The sequence below is a fragment of the Centruroides vittatus genome, unplaced genomic scaffold (assembly GCF_030686945.1).
Source record: "Centruroides vittatus isolate TY-2023 unplaced genomic scaffold, ASM3068694v2 contig_549, whole genome shotgun sequence".
Lineage (NCBI taxonomy): Eukaryota > Metazoa > Arthropoda > Arachnida > Scorpiones > Buthidae > Centruroides > Centruroides vittatus.
This window is the reverse complement of record NW_027122325.1, coordinates 6,030,292-6,050,278: the sequence shown is the minus strand read 5'-3', so window position 1 is coordinate 6,050,278 and position 19,987 is coordinate 6,030,292. Positions and strand designations below refer to the sequence as shown.

The window sequence follows — 19,987 nt, the reverse complement described above, 5'->3', positions numbered from 1 at the left end:
TATATAATTGTTATATATAATATAACATATATAATTTATTTAACAATAACTAAATTCGTTATTATATATCTTATGAAATTGAGTAAAATATAGAGTAAATATGCAGTAAATAAAAATTGAGTAAAAAATAACTCATCTTTTAAAAAGTTTTTTTTGTTAAACGATTGATTTTTAACGTATAAATAAAATATTTGATATTTTAAATACAATAATACACTCACTCACTCCAAACCCAGATATAATTGTTTGATTACTACAAAACTAGGAATTCATCTGTCTCAAACAGGCATGTAAAAGATTACAGTTGTAGTTCGATTGCACTCCAGAATGTCTTAAAATCGTTGCTTCAGTATCATATAAAAAAGTCTCTCACAAGCTTACTGTGTTTAGAATTTCAATATACAGTGTATTGTATTTGTAGTTTTCGAACGCTAAGCATGCCCGCACGATGCAGTCAGACATTACGCACAACTGAAAGAGTTGACCAAGTTCACATCAGTGGGTTGAGTAAAGTAAGATGATCGTTTCGCCGAATTGTCCGTCATCTGCACCATTCTGGCCTGACTGTGACGAGGTGTTAGAAGCAATGGATATGTGAATGGCACACAGATGGCGGGTAGGCTTTGGATGCCCGAGACTGACGCTGGGACAGATGATCGTCTGATCGTGAAAAAACACGAAAAACTATAATGGTATCTTTGTCCGCCGTACAGAGACAGGTGGAAGCATCGTTACAGAACATTGTCTCTGCCACTCCCATTGACAAGAACACTAGCAGAGACAAATTTGCATGCATAACTAGTAGCAGATCCAAAAATCTTCAGAGAATGGTGAAGAAAGGAAACAATATGCCTTACAAAAAACTTTTTATTATCTGAGATGCTAGGTTTTACTCACCAGAAGAGAAGTGAAGCTGTGCCCTGCGCATCCCCTAAATCCGCCACTATGCGTAATGATTCGCTATGCATTCATTATGCACTATGCGTAATGTGTACACTTTACATTGAACTGCACTGCAATATCATCTACTTTCTTTGAAGTGGTGCCGTGATAGAGAAGCATAAACAGCTATAGATTGGCAGCATATCATCTTTAGCGACGAATCCGGTCCTCTTTTAGAACGGACGATTATCGTGTTATTTGTGGAAAACCAACGATGAGTGCTTCAATTGCCTTTACTGTTGAGCAGCACAATACTTTCACTGTTGACGCAAGGGTCTGGAGAACCATATTAAATGAATGTTGGTTATTCCTGACAGTGGTACGTCCAGGAAACCTGCGCCCTCCTGCATTATCTTTCATGACAGGGTTACAAAGAGCCAACAAGATAATGCTCTGCCGCAGACAGCTAAAAATTCTCAGGGAATTTATTTATCACGCTGCTACACTTTCTTTGCTTGCCCTGTTTCCAGATTTGTCTTATATCGATCATTTGTGGAATCAGATAGGGCGCCAGTTTCGACTATCTATGATTGTGAGGGATTTGGAGTAGCATAGAATTGCTTACGGTTCCTACATGCCTTGATGCCTTACAATATCGCTGCATGTATTCAAACAAAGTTCTATAAAATACTAAAGATTCTTTTAAATTGAATTGTTTTCCCATAGGAAATTTTTTATTATAGATTTGCTGAAATGAGTAAAAAAAATTCTCATGGTCTGATTTTGAATGGATATAAAAAATAAAATGTATCCGTCTACTTCTAATTGTTGTAGTATGGCATAAAATAAAAATATGTTGGAAGGGGGACAATTTGCCGGTACAGAAATATTTAGGAGATATGTTCCCTGTGTCCTATATGGATCTATGCCCATGTCTGCTATAATATTGTACTCGTTACCATGATTATTGCGTTCGCACAAATAAAGTTTCATTCAATTCCAACGACCACCTTCTGGTGAGTAACGTTTTTGTTAATGAATGCATTTTGAATAGTCATAAAAATTGTGATTTTCTGTAAACAAAAAATGATTAAATATCTTTTATCGGTGATTAACAAGTACATTTTCCTTGTAAAAATGAAAATGTACTTGTTTATTTGAATAGTAGGCTAATTTATTGTAAGTAGTCTTGCAACACAAATTATTTTGATGTTTTTAAAACTGAAATCTTTATTATAATTCTCATTTTCAAAATATAATTTGACATTCTATTCATCTATACGAAATCTATTTAACTTGCTTTGCAATATTAATAATATAATATATATAAGATAAAAAATAATATAACAACATTTCATTCAAGGTATTTTTACTAGTGGTTCTCACTTTCGTTACTTATGCTTTTCCAATTTAATCTTTTATTATTTTTCAAATTGAAACTTTATTGTATTTTTATTCGTAAATTATTTCTCAATACATAACTTAAGTCAAGGCTGTGGAAAGAATTAGAATGTTCTCATTTTTCATTTTCTACTAACTCGCATCTTTTGATTTTTGAAAAAAAATCAATGACCGTTTAAAGTAAAACTTAACTGAACACACCAGTAAGAATAAGTCTGTAACTATTTTCTAAGTAATTACCAATATCTAATGTTCGTCATTAAATAGGGACAATATAATACTTATAACCGGATTCAACATTTGTTGATGCTCTTGGAATTGATTTTGATGGAATAAGTTGATCGCCCATGTGCTGCGTTGCCTTAGCAACGTAACACATGGGCGATCTGCCTAGGGAAATGCCTCCCGAGAGGACTTTCTATGAGAAATTAACCTGTATTTAGGTGTTAGACACGTGAATAAAATCCGTACAACTCCACTTATCCAGTACGTAGGTAACGCGCAAACCTGCGACCAACTACCGGTGTTCAATGATTTTATTCAATCGGCCACTGATGGGCGTTAACGCTCTTGACATGCTATCCGTAGTTCAGACTTTTGATAAGTTTTTAATACCTCCAAACTAAATTCTTATCCAATAATATTAAGTTTTTTCTATATATCAAATAAAGTAAACGCTAATGTTATTGACTAAAAACTATAAAAATCGAAAAGATATTACCACAAATAGGAAAAGCATACATAAGAAGTGTATTTTTTCTATTTATTTAAATATTTATATTTCTAAACAGTTATTATATAGAATAATTATATTTAAAATACAGGGTTATTCAGAAGGATGTACCGCCACTCACTGGCTTATTTTGAACAAAAAAATGTTCTATAAACTTGAGTCCCATTCTCAATAGCTCAGTAATTCAGTGTGAACAGACGAAAAGCCTTTATTTGGCAGAGAATATTATACATATTTAATTACCGAGATATATAAAAAGCTATGTAAATAGCCGCGACCATGGGCTCATAGCCTGCTGCACAAAAGATATAAATGGGATGTAATGGTTATGTACAGGTCTAGAAAAAGGTATACATAGACAAATTTGTGCAATGTTAGATATCGCTTGTAAACTTTATAAGTTCGTATACATTGGTGAGAAATGGATATGTAAGAAGTTTTATTTTTAGTGTTGTTATTTTATAACGGTTTATTACAGAATAAATGTATTATATTTTCAACTTTCAAATTAGCCGAGATTATGCGATGTGGTTGTTTGCTCACAAAGTTCTCTGAAATAAACTAGCGGCACAGTCTCTTGAATCATCCTGTATATTTAATTTAAGTATTACATATTGTCGGTTACACAATTTTCGCGCTTCGCAAAACGTTTGTTCTGCCATAAAACAAAGAAAATTTTTTGTTTTACAATATTTCTTCTTATTCATTATATGTTTCAGACATATGAATTCTTTACATTTTCGGGTCCCTACGTAATACAATACTTTAGATATTAGTTGAATTTCAGCATATAAACCTGATTCTCATAGCTTATTTTATTATATAACAATCATATAATTAATTTTGATAGCCACTTGATGTAAGAAATTATTTCATTGATAAACTTTTTCTTAAACATTTATTTTTCTGTAATAAGATTGGTCCTAAATCAGCAAGCTTATTTCGGTTATTTTATAATTACCTATTCGAACCATGAACTAAACGGCCATCAAAATAAACTTACATAATTACACATAAACTTAATATAATTATATTAAGTTTATATGTAATTATAAACTTAATATAATTGTATTAAGTTTATGTGATCTATTAAAAGTGTTTGTATTAAGTTAAAGGGCAATAAACTGGCCATTTAGTGGAAATGTTCATCCCAATAGCAATTTTATTAACCCCTTTATTTGTACACAGCAAATATAGCAATTGTTATTTTTGTATTTGTATAACTATATCCGTAAACAACAAATTAATATTGCATTTTCTATATTTGATCTTTACAGATAAATAACTTGTATAACTTCTTTTGTTGAAATAGTGTCTTTATTTTTATTTTCTGTTTTATTTCACAATGAAATGATAATTTGAGTCTGTCTTTATTTTACAATGAGTGATGATTTAAGACACCAGACTCATTGTGAAATAAAACAGAAACTTGTATAACTGTTATTCGATAGTAGTTTTATTTACATAAGCAAAATTGTGAAGAAGTTCTGAATGAGTATAGAAATCTCTCATATTCTAATATTAACTGGAAACATTAACATAACCTCAATATTGAAAATACAATTCTATATTTGCTCAGCTCAGATCATGAAGCCTTATCATATAGTTTATAATATTATAACACTTACCAATAACAATAATATTTCTGAGCGTTATCAATTCTTTAAGTTTAATGTAATTTCAACAGTTATACAGCTTCCTGAACAGTTTCATTATATATCACACAGAAATCAAAATAATTAACTTCATATCTTTTGTGTTTCTCGGTCGCAAGTACATATTTAAATGTAGTCAACTGTAACTCGTTGGTGTCAAATACTCTTTTGACTATTTTAAATTTATCCCCAGATGAATGGCGCCTTTTGATACGCCGTTTCATGCTTTATTTTAGTTTGTCATTGTGTCACGTAACCTATTTTAAAATAGACTTATAATTCGATTTTACAAATTAAAATATTAGCATGAAATCTTACATCAAAATTATTATTATTTTAATTACGATAATACCTATATAAATAAATAATATAATAAAGTAAATTATGTATTCACAATGAAGGTTTAAATATGTGCAAATATGTTCTCTATCTTATTCTTTTTTGTTACTCTTTAATTTTACGCACATAATAATAATTATATAATATATAATATTATTATAATTAGAACCTTATAGTTCCATAAGGATTTTTAAGTTTATCACCCTCGTTATTTATGAATAACGCAGATTGAAAACTTTATCTAGTAGTTGGAGTTACGCGCTATTATATTACACTTAAACTACAATTTTCAGCTGAAACGCTTTATTTATTGTAATTTGTAATTTATTAGCTAGAAATTCTACCAAAAACATTAGACATATAACAGAAAATATTTGACGGTAAAAAGAAATATGCTCTTAAAATCAATGCAGTTAATGGAAGTTTTGAAATGTATTGGAATCATGAGATTTCTCATATCACTGTAAACCGTCTTCCTTGCTAAATCAATACAGAACTGAAAAATTTTAAAGATTAATGGTATGTTTGAAAGCATTGTCATTATTTTTCAAAAGTTTTACAGATTGTTTTATATCCGTTTATAATTATTATCGAGATTCATTTACTCGATACCTTATTATAATTTCGTTGTTTATTCTAAAACAATATTTATAAATAAACGAACAAATTAAGAAATGGATATCTCATTTAAAGCAACGTAAAATAAGTTTAACTTACTTTGTTCTCATCAAGAATAGTATTATCAAAATTATGAAGTTCGTCTAACATTACGATTGATTTGAAAAGAATTACAAAAACTCCATTTAAAAAAAGAGATATAAACAGATTCCTGTGCATTATGATTCGATAAACTCGTAGTTGTCTGAAATTAAAAATAATTGCGTGTTTTGATTTTTAAAAATACTTAAAATAAACAATTTTCTATTAAAGGCATCACTTACTTGTACGAAACAAACGTAATAATGGCTGGAACGAGAAAAGACATGGAAACGGAATGAGTAGCAATATGAAAATATTGCAGCCGAAGCATACCCTAATAAAATAAAATAAATATAAATTATAAAAATCTTAATTAAGTTTTCATAATTTTTAATCAAATAGCATTTTACTTCAACCCTGCCGCATCCATTATAATTTGTCCATTCTGAAAAATTTCCACGCACGTACCAAGAACCTTCCGAAGTACAAACTTTAACAGCATATCCTATTATTGATAAAGAAAATTATTTATTTAGTGAATATTTCATTTCACTCGACTAGTAAAATATTAACATGTTAAACATATTTAACTTATACGCGCAAGTTACATATGTGATATTTTTATTATTACGACTTACTTGGACACGGTGGAGGTTTGCTAGAAAAATAAATATGTTCTTGACAAACTGATTGCGCAACTTGCCCGGCAGGTGTGTCTGACCAACATTGCCAACCATCCCAAGTTCTTGGACAATATAATTTTTCTAAAATAAAATTGCAAGTTACTTTTAATATATCATTAATGTATATGTTTATATTTGCGGTGGTTTTCTAATAATACCATTTAAATAATTCATGCATGTTCTAGAGTAATTGACGTACCTTATATTAAATGTATACTTATAAAAGATTACTATAACGTATATTATAGGAAGGAAGAAATTCTTAAATACATAAATAGGATTTAGCGTGATCGAGATAATCTGCGTATTTTATAAATATTTCAAAAAATGACTATTAAATAACCGTTTAAAAACAAATTTATACGTGACATATTCTATTATGGATTTAAAACAGTAAACTTATTCTAATTTAATAATTAATTTTGGATATATTATAAAAAAATAGCTACTTAATACAGGCTGAAAAGTTTTTCTTTGCTTTAGTAAATTGATAAACGTTTTGAAAATATTTTTATATTAAATAATACATTTTATAGTTATATATTACTAGCAAAGAAATATTTAAAATGTATTCAAATTTTAAATTAAAGAAAATAATATCTGAAAAGTTAATTTTATTATTATCTCATCAATTAGATTTAGTGTAACTTCAATATAATATATTGATAAATTAATGGTAAAATGATAAAGCAAAGAAATTGAAAAGAGATGAAAGATAAATCGGATAAAATATAATTTGATGATAATCTAAATTGGAAATATAAAAAACTACTCTTAAAATATACAATAGTAAGCTGAAAAGATAAGTTTCTTTACAGTAAATTACTTTATTTCAATAATATATCCTATAGATATATATTTATAGCATGTTGTTTAAATTATAGATAGAAAATAGAAGTAATGTAAAAAAATAAAATATAATTCAATTCGCTGAAGACTAAATAAAAAATAAAGAAATCCAAACATTACAAAAATAGAAGATTTAATGATAATGATTGACCAATTTATATTATTTACGGTAATAAATTTCAGAGAATATTCTAAGTCAGTTTTAGTTTTATATTTTGTATATTCTAAGGCATTCCAAAAACTTATATTATTTCTCTTAAGTCTATATTATTTATTATATATTTTGAAATAAAAATAAAAGAATATCTTAAAATGATATTTAAATCTATTTGTACTTGTTATAATCGTTTAAATACATTTAAGTTCTGTATTGCTATTCGCGTGTTTATAAAGTAATAATTTTCAAATATATGACTCTAATTTAGTTCATCTAAATTATATAATTTATTTGCATGATTAACTCGAATTATTCAATTCGTAGCTGCAAGATTTGTGAATAACATATTTTAAAAAAGGAAAACATTTCAATTTGTCTTTTATATTTTATATTCAAAAGTTTTTCGCGTCTTAAGACTTGAATAACTTATGAATGTAAACTTTTAAACTTTAAATATAAACATGAAGTCTTGGTATTCCTTAAGTTTATGTTTTTAATAAACTAAACATTGTGAATACAATAAGATACCATACATTATTTTGTTTAAAATTAAGATCCAAAATTTGTGTTAAATAAAGAAATTAGAAAAATGATTAAAGTCTATTTAAATGTCATAATATTCCGTTATCTCAATATATTGATAGTAATAATATTTTAATTATGTTATATCTTCATTTTTCTAATAAGAAACATTTTGTAAATATAACTTACATGATTGATTGAATTTAAATGGACTGATTCAATTTAATTATTTAACTGTTTGAGTTATTTAAATAAATAACTCAAAAGTATTAATATGCATTGTTTTAATATGCAAATTATTAAAGTAATCATTTTCAGATTAAAATAAATTATACAAAGATCAAGGACTCTAAACTACGTGTAATTCATTTTCTTTACAAGTCAAAACAAACATTTCGAAAGAATAATTTTACTTACACGCAACTGAAAAAATCAATAAGATTATTATATACGCTACCTAAGGAAAATTTTATTTGAAAAATAAAATAATGTTTAAATATTTAATATCTCTCACTTATATTTTGAATGCCACAACGCATAGAATTACATAAAAATAAAATCTTATCCTCAACAATATTAACATATCGAACGAAACATTACATCTCCCATAAAGTTTGTAATTAAATTTTAGTTTTTATTGATGTACAATTGAATATACTATTGGAGTCGATATCAAATTAAAATATAGGTTTGTATAATTTTTTATATCATTTTTCTTTTTGTAAATTACATAAAAGTCATATTTTCTCCTTATTTAACCTAAAAGCTAATAAAGATCACTGAATAAAATTATAATAAAACAGTCTCTTATTTATAAGATTATTTTTAGATTTTAGAAGTAATTTTTCTATTTATATACATACATACTGTATATATATTATAAAAATGTGTTAAACTGTAGATTTATATAGGATATATGTATATCAATAATTTTAATACATTCAGTGACTATTTCAATGTAATATTTATTTTGAAATAAATAATTGAAAATACTTTTGATTTATGACAGTTCTATATTTGATAAAATAATCGTATAGTAATTTAAAATTTTCCGAAAGAAAAGTAAAGCTTGTTTGAATGTCAAATATAGACGGGAGTGGCACAATTTTTCATTTCATCTTAATTTACATATCAAATGTAATATTACTCTAACAGACAATTGCTATATTTAAATAATGAATCAATATCAAAATTATTTTCTTTGTTAGAATTTCAAAAGTAATTATTTAAATTTAAGACATTTTAAAAGTAAAATTGAAAAATATATTATAAATTAAATGTTACCTTGATCTGGTTTTGGATCAGATGCCATTTTTTCACAACAAGCAACAGCAGCGTGGCAACAAGATGTCCATTTTGAAGCAAATACATTATTTACAAATGTATCAAATATCGGATGAGTTAAATTGTTGGGATCAATTGTATAACTTATGTTTGTCTTCGGATCTACCAGGGTGCCCAAGAAGAAATTATATCTGTAAGAGTATCCATTCTCAATTAAATATTCTGATATAAATATATATTCCGATTACAGATAGTCACAATTACCTGAATCTCAATCCAGTATCAACGAAAGCCCACGAAGGTAAATAATTATAGCATCTGGCACAAGTGTCTTTCTTGTAGATATCAAATGGTAATGAAACTCCTCTTTCAGATCGACAATAAATCGGCTTTGTTTCTTGCGCAAAATAATCATCTTGCGAAATGTTGTAACTGCTAAGCTTTAAAATTCATTATTTTAATACAGAATATACATTTATAAATATGTTTTAATAAATTAAGATAATTATCTAGCAATATCTATATCAGGAAAGAACTGAAAGAATTTTTTTTCTTTTGCATATGACAAACTTGAATGCATTTGCTTTATTAATATAATATTCGAATAAATAACATTAGATTATTATGAATCTTTGTATTTAGTATAGAAAAGACTCAAATTTTAACTGTTAAGTTGATTTTTAAAAAGGCAATCTAAAAAGTAAGAATTAATTTAACATTCGTCTACGCTACATCACATTTTGGAAATTTCAATATTAATGATTGACATTATTATCGATAAATGTATTATATAATTTATAACTATATAATACATTTATCGATAAAAACTTAAAGCATTCTACGAAGCATTATAAATTTTAAAAATATCAATGAAGATATTACTCAAATTTAGTTACATAAAAATAAATAAGATACATATAATAACATAGATAAACTAAGAATCTTTTAAAGATTTATAGGTAATTTAATTTCATACTGTATTTATATTATTACAACTTATAATTTTGTAAGACTCGATAATGCTACACTCGGGTTGATTTTTATCTCATCATTGAACGCTTTTGATATTCCGCACAGCATTATTGATTTGCCAAAATCTTGTTTAAATGATTTCGAAGTTTCAAATGTCTTACATTTCAACTTAGATATTGTTAACGTATAACACACGGGAAATACGCGAGTACATTTCTTTGGCGAATTTATCCATGCGAATACTTCTTACTGTATAATTTTCTCGTGTACCCCATAGCATCTTCAGAGTCATTAATCGTTAATAATCTCAGAAGTTATCTCAAAACTTTCATTTTGAAATTTCAATTTAATGACGTTAACGAGAAACTTCCTAATTTTAGAATTTCCATTTTAGCTTTCTTTTGCTGTAATCAGTTTTCCCATCTGTTTGAGGTTTTAAAGTTATAGAAATGCATTCATAAATCCTAATGGGAATTATATCCTTTTAGAAATCTTGTGTACTCGAGTACTAATTCTCTTAACAATCTCTCCAATGATTTAAATTATAAGCAAATAGAATTATTCAAAAATCAATTTTCTGTTCAATAATTGTCAATAAAATTAATTATAAATTAAAACCCCGTATATGTATATAATAATTTGAAATGCATGCATGTATGTATATATGTATACATTAATTATTATAAACTTATACTTACTTTATCACTGCAAGTAATTAACATCAACATAATCATAAGAGCTTTCATTTTTCTGATAATTAAATTAAACAATGTATTCTTTAGGTAAATATTAACATTTTAAGAAATATTTGTTCAGACATCTCATCCACGTTTCCTATAATGATAATAAACAGTTCATTAAACTTTCTTACATGTTATTATTCGATAATAAAATTAAACCAAAGTTCTTCCCTAAAGTATCATCACGAAAGTTTATATCAAGTTAGCTATCGATAGTTTACTTACAAAATTGCTAGGCATGCAATACATTGTAATTAGTTAGTAATAGTTGCTTGATTGATGACTGTTTGGATGTTGCTACGTTAAAAAAATTTAATGCAAAAGTTTGATTTATCCTTAGTATTCTTTTATGCTTTCGAAAAGTTTAGATTACTCTTTATGAAATTACTATCCTGTGCTTATATTAAACCTTAATTGTTGATGATAGATTATTAAATTATTCGTTGGAGTATATAAGAAGTAACTACGTTAAAAATGTATAGATGTTTTACAATATTTAGCTTAAAAACTCCTAAACATTTAATGAATTTTAGATAATTAAATTCTTTAGTATAAATTTTCAACAGTTTAGAAGAATAAAACTGTTTGTAATTTTTAAAATATATTTTTAATTTTATTCAGTTTTATTATATAGAAAAATTAAATTATAAAAATCAATAAATTTGAATTTACTATTTTTTAAAGTTATAACATTATAGTTATAATTTTATTACAAATAAATTATAACTTGTAAAGTTATAATTTTGTTTATAATTTATTTATAATTTTATTATAAGTTAAAAAATAGTACAATTTAATTTTGGTATATTATAAAACTGCATAAAATTAAAAATATATTTTAAAAATTACAAACATAATTTTTCTTGTCTAAATTAGTAAAAATCTATATAAATCTATAAGAATAGTAATTAGATAAATATAAGCTTGATTATTTTGCAATTTTGTTTTGTAATCTTATTTGCTACTATATATTGAGAGCAAATAAAATTATAAAGAAAAAATTAACAAATAATCAAGTTTATATTCATATAATTATTTGTTTTATAAAGAAGTTTTTAGTAATTTTAATACAACATAAAATGTCTCAAATAAGATTTCATAACATTAATAAAAAAATTTTTAAATATTTATTTTTAATAATAAAATTATAATTTATATCAGCAGCCCAGTCGATACTTTTTTAATGAATTTAAAATTAAATATTCTTATGCGAAAATTTCTTTATAGAAATTCGATTGTGGGCGTTACATCACGACAGGGAAGAACTCAAAAGAAATGAATAAATTGATTAGGAGGAAGAATTAATTGACGCTTATGCTAAATAAAGAAAATCACAATCAAGCTCACAAACAATTCACTAACTCCTGATAAAAAGTACGGATCTGAAATTGAAGTGATTTCGTCTCCATGAACTGTTGGAAGTAATAAATTAAATTAAGTATTGTTAACAAAATTTCAATCGATAGAAAACTACTAATTCGCTAATAGAATTTTTTATTTTATTTTATTAATTTAATTAAAATCATTTTAAAATAATTTATATTACATTTATTTGACTGAAATGTGAGCATTCCAACATTTGTCGGCAAGACAACACGTTCATTACAAAAATTTTTAAAAATTTAAATGATTAATCGTACAATTCAGATATTTTAAAGCTTCGTCTTTAAATAATTTCTTGAAATAAAACTAAATTAAATGGCCCATTTTCATTAAAATACGCCTTACAGAAATTATTGCAATGATGACAGAACGAGATATATTATTTTATGAAATATATAAATTTACTATGTTAAATATTAAAAACAAGGATTTATGTAAAGTACAGAAACAATATTTATTATGTCTATAAACAGTGAATTATTTATAGATAAACCGGTATTATGTCTCATTTCCTGAATGTGATGCAAAATAAGTAAGAATTAGTTGCCAAAACTCTTGTCAAAGCTGAACAAGTAAGAATTAAGCTTAAAATTTAATTTTTTGTTTATTAATTAACAGAAAATATCAATAATTAATTTGAAGGATTATTTTAATTTGGATACAATTAAGATTTTAATTGGTAGTATTTTTAAATATAAAATAATTTAAGCTATATCATTTGATAAATCTAGTTTTACATTCGTATTCGTTTATAGAAAACACATTAAACTCCTTAAAAATTCAACGACTTAAAAATAATTATGTAAAAGTCATCCGGATTGTCATTTCTTAAAGAAAAAGTGATTAAATTAGTTTACGTTTTTAATAAATCTGTTTATAGAGTAAAAATCTTTATTTTCACTTTTAAATGAATAAAAAAAAAAGTCGACAATCAACGCCTATTCTTATTCTTTCTTATATAGTTTATAATACATAAATTTTCTAAACGTTATTAGATATAAAATTTCAATTAAAAATTAGAAAAATAAAAAGCATTAATTCAAATATTACATTAATTATAATAAATTTGCTTTATTAAAATGTAAATTGATATAGAAAATTTACCGATATCACTTAAAATACTATATAAATATTAGTTAAAAGTAAAGCATTATTTGAAAGAATTTTTCAACGCCCTAATCACATAAGTTCTTAAAATCTCTTTAACTTTTAACTCGGATAGTAAAACACCGCAGAACGATCGAAATGCTTCTCTTCAACAAAAACTTAAATAACTTATATTAAATTATCTACAATGTTAAGTAAAGCCTACATTAAGTATTTTTTTTACTATACTTTATACTTACTTTTTTGGCTTAATTTCCGGAACAATTTACTTCAAAGAATTTAACTCTAAATCCTGAACTGGAAAGTATTTGAAATAAGAACGCGAATCTGATAAAAGATAGTCGAATAACGAACATTTGGAAAAGAGGTCAAGATGCACAGCAGGAACAGAGGTATATGACGACACATAAATCCTAGTTTGTCCAAATAGATGACGTCATATTTGTGGATATAAGAGTTAGAGTACATATACATCAAATGGATTGTCCAGCTTAAGGCGATTTATTCGCAGGGAATGTTAAGATATGGTAATCAAGCTATATTCAGAGCGTCAAAATGTAAACATACCTACGAAAATAGTATTGTAAAATAATTCTACTCTTGATTGAACTTTATTATTAGTTTTCAAACGATTTTAACATCATTTGTTCTTACAACTTCCGGCTACAGAAAAAAATTAAATTAAAATCTCAGAGTTAAATTGAACGAAAAATTATAAACGTCGTTAAATAAATTTAGTGATTTTTAATATAATAATTATATATGGTATATAGATATTAAGATTTTTATCAAAAACTTAATAGAAATTATTATGCTAGTACCAAATTAGGCAGTAACAGATTTGAAACTAATTCAAGTAACTCTTCACTCTGTGTAAACAACGTAATTAGTTTTTTAAATATAAATGTAGAATTACAAAATTTTTAAATATTATTATAACTTCAATTTTACGCATGAATAAATGAAAATTTATCAAGTAAAAACGATTTAGTTTATTAATTTTCTATCTGATATTAAACTTGTAGAGATAACTCTTGAGTATTTTACATAATTTTTATTTTATTGAGCTATATTTAGGCTAATTTTCTCGGTTCGTTTTATAATTTTCTGCTTGTTAATTTTTGCTTAGCGATAATTCAATCGAAACGATTTTATTAGTTCGAAAGTAAATTTAAAGAATTCAAAAAATCGTGTACATTACCCGAAGCCTTAGAATTTTATTTTAATTATTTTTTTTCTTTTATAAATGCATTAAAATTTGGATAATCAGTCTTAATTATCAATTAGAATACCTGTTTAAATATTGCCAGTTATATTATTAGACAATCAGATTAGCGATGTTAAACCAGATTGTCTTACTTGCTAGTTTGTACAATCTTAAATTGAGATAATGTAACAAATGCATACTGCTACGTTAAATACTTAACTTGAATTATTAAATATAAAGGATTATTATTATATAAATAGTAATAATCCTTGTAATTTACATTCTCTACAAATTCGATCAATAAAGTGAATATACATGACAAAAGACAAATCAGGGAAATTGGAATCATCAAAATCAACAAAAAATTCAAACTAATATTAATTAAAGTTAAAATAAAGAATCTAATATTAATTCATTACTTAAATATTTTTTTGAATACATTATTAGTTTGATCCTTGTAAAGTTAATGTCGAAAATTTTGTGCGAAAAATTTTTCTTAATCTTTATGAATTATAATGACTTTATGATGCTACAATAAAGAAATTACATAAGCTTTCTTCGGCGGATATTAAAATCCAACTAGGTTTAACTTCGAAAAGGTTTAGTAGGAGTAAGCTCACGTAACTTTCAATATGTTTCTGCCTTCAAATTCTGATCCCGCAGGCTAATAGTTTAAAATGAAGAGACTGGAAATTGCTTTCAGATTTGAAATATCTAATAACTAATCTAATTAAAACTATTATAGCTTCAGGTAAGAATAGTTTATGCTATTTTTTCCTAAAAAAACTAAAAAAATATTGCATAATACTTTGTTTATCAACTTTTATTACAGTTTGTTTGCCAAATGAAAATAGAAATTTACCAATTTACCATTAAAATAGCGTCTAAGTTTTAATACAAGAAATACTTTTCGTTATTTTCTTAAAATAGTATGACTGAAGTTTCTTAGAAAGTCAGTTCTATCGATTTGTATTAAAATTTCTTTAAGAGCCATTTGGTTTTGAAGGAGATCTCTTATTGGGATTATTTATGACCATTAGGACCAATACAATTTATAACACTTAGAACACTAGAAGTAGATATTTTGCTAATTTTGGAGAATGTGTTTAAAAAAATACAATAAATAATAAACAATAATTGCAAAGATACAAAATTTTGACATATAAAATAATAGTTGACTAAATTTTCTTAATTTTGGAAAGATTCAGAAAGCTCAAAATATATTTTTCTTCATTTATTTTGAACGTTTAAGACTTTTTAAAATCATCTGAAACATATACGAGTACTAAGCTATGAAGTTAAAAGAATAGATATTAACAACTGTTAATTCTACAATATTAACTTCAATTAAATTTAATGAAAAATTGCATTAGCCTTTAAATTTTAAATTTTAAATCTTCGATATTTAACGGATAAATCAAGTTCGGACTAAAGGCCCACAAAGCCTAAATGAAGACTTATTATATATAATTCATTATACTTGTATACTAATGTCTCCTGAGAAAAATAGTCAATTGGAAATTACAATTAGTTAAATATGTAAATTAATTTACTTCATTAATTATAAAATGTATTAAATAGTTTCTGATTTTGTAATATATATATAGATACAGTTATATATATCTGTATTGTTATGTATTGTTATATATATATATAGCAATACTGTTCTTCGTATCCATTTATCCATTTAGATGAAGAAAACATTATTAATACTATATAGACTAATTGTTAGATTTTTGACAATGGAAGAATTTATATCAGTGTTTTATCCTGATAAACTTTTGTAATAAGAATAAATTTAAAGTTGTTTTTTCAAATATTTATCAATTTTATCTTAACTTGATTAAGAAATGATTTTATTCAGAACACTATTAATAGTTATCAATTAGATTTCAATGAAATAATCATTTATGAGTTTCCTATAAAGTTAAAAATCAACTTTTTGAATGATGATGCTTATGAATTATTCATTTAATTGATTCTATTTAAGATGAGAAAATATTGAATGTCTGTGCATTTAAAATTGTTAAAAAAGTGCAAGTTATATAATAAAATAAAAAGTTATTATTAGTTAATATGCAAATTTAGCTTTAATTCTTGTAAAGTCAATTTAATTTATTTTAACATAATTACGTATACTTCATTAATATATATATATATAAAAATTGATCAATATATATAAACATTTATAATATAGTACATGAATATATTTTAATTTTTACTATAATATCCATATAAACTATAGAGTACTCCCACGTACTCCCACTTTTAAGAAATGCATTGTACAAATGCATTCAAACTAAAATTAAAACTATAAGAAAGACGGCAATTTTAAATTAATAAAACAAAGAAATTAAAACTTTATTTTCTAAATAAAAGTATCGCACCAACAAATCTACATAACAGGAAACATTTTTATCTTTTTCCTTTCTTGAATGGCAAAATATACAAAAAAAATATTGCTTATAATTTTAATATTTATATGCTGTTTAACAATATAAAGGATATTCTTGTATATTATATCAATTTTTCTATATTTACATAGATATATATTTATCATTAAAAATCTTTCCTCGATTATTGACGGCAATAGATAACTATTAATAGTGATGTTATTGTAATTACTGTTTGATATATTTTACAATATAAATAAAGATTGCGAATGGTAGTAATTTATCAAAATTCTCTCTATTTTTAACCAAAATAAATCACGTAAAATACATCTGTTAGAATTAAATTTACTGTAAAATTGCTGTGGTGCTGAACATTCAGGTATATGCATCGAGAAAAGTTTATAAATTATTTTCTATTTAATTTAGAAGCTTTGAAGTCTTTTTAACTGCCTACAAGCTTACTTTCAGCAATTTCCTGATTTATATAATTTATGTTGTTTTTTTATCCGTTAAAAATAGTTTTAAATGTAAGGTACCCGTTGTAAGGTAATCAAAATTCTAAAAAGGAAGCTGATATTTGCTTAGAGATCAGTACAATTGAGAAAATTATTAAACATAATTTAAAATTCTACTGGTAAATAGGAATTGATGTTCGTGCAAATGTAAAGTTTAATCAAATTTATTTACAAATGTTAGCTTTAACTCTTCCAAAAACGCCAATAGGTTATCGTAAAGTGTATCAGTTAGGAATATAAATGAAGTTTTAACTAAATTCCTCACTTAAATCACTTTTTTTACAATGATAGCTATTGAATATAAATTAGTAAATTATTTGTTTTCGTCTAAAGATACAGTAAATTATCAAATTAAAAAATAAAAAATAAAACTTTGCAATGAATTAAATTTCAGATAAAATTTCACAAAAAAATAATAATTAATAAACTAAACTATAATAAACAATTTCATTAATTAATTTGTCTAATCACTTACTTACGTTACAGATCATATTTACTGATATCATTAAATATAAACAAAAAGCATATTAATGTGATAAGTGATAAATTAATATAAAATTCGATTTTTATTTAAGTTTAAGAAAATTTTTTAGATGTATTTATTTATTTAAAAGAATTTAAAGGCATTAAATGATAGAGCAAACTTACCAATAATCGCGTGAAAGTACTGACATGTTACTGATTCTCAAACAGAATGACGGAGAGAAGTCGTCACTTGAAGACCTTGAACCTAAGCACTAGAGGGAGCTAAAATACACTAACCAATGGCATTTCTCCTTAAATCTTCCTTCATTCCTCCGTTTTTTAATAGACGATTTAACCATTGATTGAATATTGCCGTTTTGCAGCTAGAAATCTATTTTTTAATACACTAAACATCATTACATAACGCTTATTAGTTATTAGTTTTTAACACGTAAAAATTGCATATAATTGGAAATTAAAACATAACTCATTGATGTTTAGAAATAAATTAGTATAATTTATCTATCAGGATAAAAATTATAACGAAGATTCGAATAAAAGTAATGATAATATTATTACTTTATATCCATACAATAGTGATATTTAAGAGTTACATATGAATTTATATTGATTTTACAGGATATAGTAACTTAGTAATTAATGTAATAATATAAAATAATTTTACATGCATATTTAAACTTATATCTGTTTAAAAAATTAAACATTAAATAGGGATTTAAAGTTAAATTATTAACTCATTCTGAACTGCTGTTTATTTGTATCTAAAATCTTTAATTTTACCTTATGTATGTGTCATATTTGATTGATTTTTAATTAAATAATCAATTTTTAGTACTTGATAGAAAAATTCATTTTAAATAAAATGAAAAATATAATTATACATCTTGAATGTCTAATTTTGATATTTTTAGGAATTATAATTGATAAAAATTATTTAATATACATTTATAGAAAAATTGCTTATTTAAAAACGTTTAAGAATATTAGCACTTCAAAATTCTAAAGTTTGGGTTAAATAATTGTTACCGAAATTTCAGAGATAAATATCAAAAGAAAACAAATAATTATTAAAAATTCTATTATTAACTTTTTATAAAAATAAGGAAAACAAATGAAAATTTAGTCACATCAAATACCCTTATACATATTTATGACGTTCGAAAGATTGTGGATTATTCATTTCAGGAAATCTATACATTTATTCTTTTAATGATAAATATTTTTCTAATAATAAATAAATAAAATATTTTTCAAAACATTAAACATTTAAATGTAACAGCAAACTACATAAAACTTATTTAATTTTTCTTACATTTTAAAATTATTATTGGAATGCAAAGTATAAATTTTGTTCAGTATGGGATTTCATAATTTTATAAATACTTACTTTGAATTATAAAGTAAATGTATTAATATCTTTGGAATATGAAACGAACTTTTCAATTCTAATAAGTAAGTATCGTAGAGAACTGTTCAAAAATGAAGAGGAAATTTCTCAATATATTTCAGAGTAAATTTTAGAAGTATTAGCCATTAAAAATGACTACCGTAATCTTTAATAATATAGTGCAGTAGACTTTAAATTTTCAGCATCTATGAGTTTACATTCATACTAAGTTTATTTTGTGGAATATTAAGCAATAAATTTTAAAAAAACAAAGAACACGTGATATAAACTTCAACGCCGTTTTTATTTTCTAAATAAAACTTCTTATAGGCCAACTTAGATAAAGTACGGTTTAGAAACTTTTATTTTTTAGTATTTTAATAAAAATAATAAAAATAACAATTTCCTATAAAGGTATACTGTACGTGAAACTCTTAAAGTTGCTTATGAACCATTAGCCTTCAGCAGAATACAGTTTAAATACCACTAATCTAACGGAATCAAAATTCAAAATTCGTTGGCATGCACAGTAAGGTTTAATTTTCTGTTATAGAATATAATATAGTAGGATCCTCATAAATTTATTATGTTCA

General features: G+C 24.7%; 1 protein-coding gene across 2 annotated transcripts in view; it reads right to left on the bottom strand.

Moving 5' to 3' along the window:
- LOC136978653 (calcitonin gene-related peptide type 1 receptor-like) overlaps positions 1-18,242 on the bottom strand; it is a 32,806-nt gene extending 14,564 nt beyond the window's left edge. For both annotated transcript variants that reach the window (XM_067274391.1, XM_067274392.1), the window contains exons 1-8: positions 18,170-18,242; positions 10,875-11,010; positions 9,469-9,644; positions 9,205-9,395; positions 6,348-6,473; positions 6,120-6,214; positions 5,952-6,043; positions 5,728-5,872 (exon numbers count right to left, since the gene is read on the bottom strand). In XM_067274391.1, the coding sequence (XP_067130492.1) occupies positions 5,728-5,872; positions 5,952-6,043; positions 6,120-6,214; positions 6,348-6,473; positions 9,205-9,395; positions 9,469-9,644; positions 10,875-10,922 (873 nt within the window). In that variant the 5' untranslated portion in view covers positions 10,923-11,010; positions 18,170-18,242. The remainder of the gene's footprint in view (positions 1-5,727; positions 5,873-5,951; positions 6,044-6,119; positions 6,215-6,347; positions 6,474-9,204; positions 9,396-9,468; positions 9,645-10,874; positions 11,011-18,169) is intronic.
- Between the last annotated feature and the right edge of the window lie 1,745 nt (positions 18,243-19,987).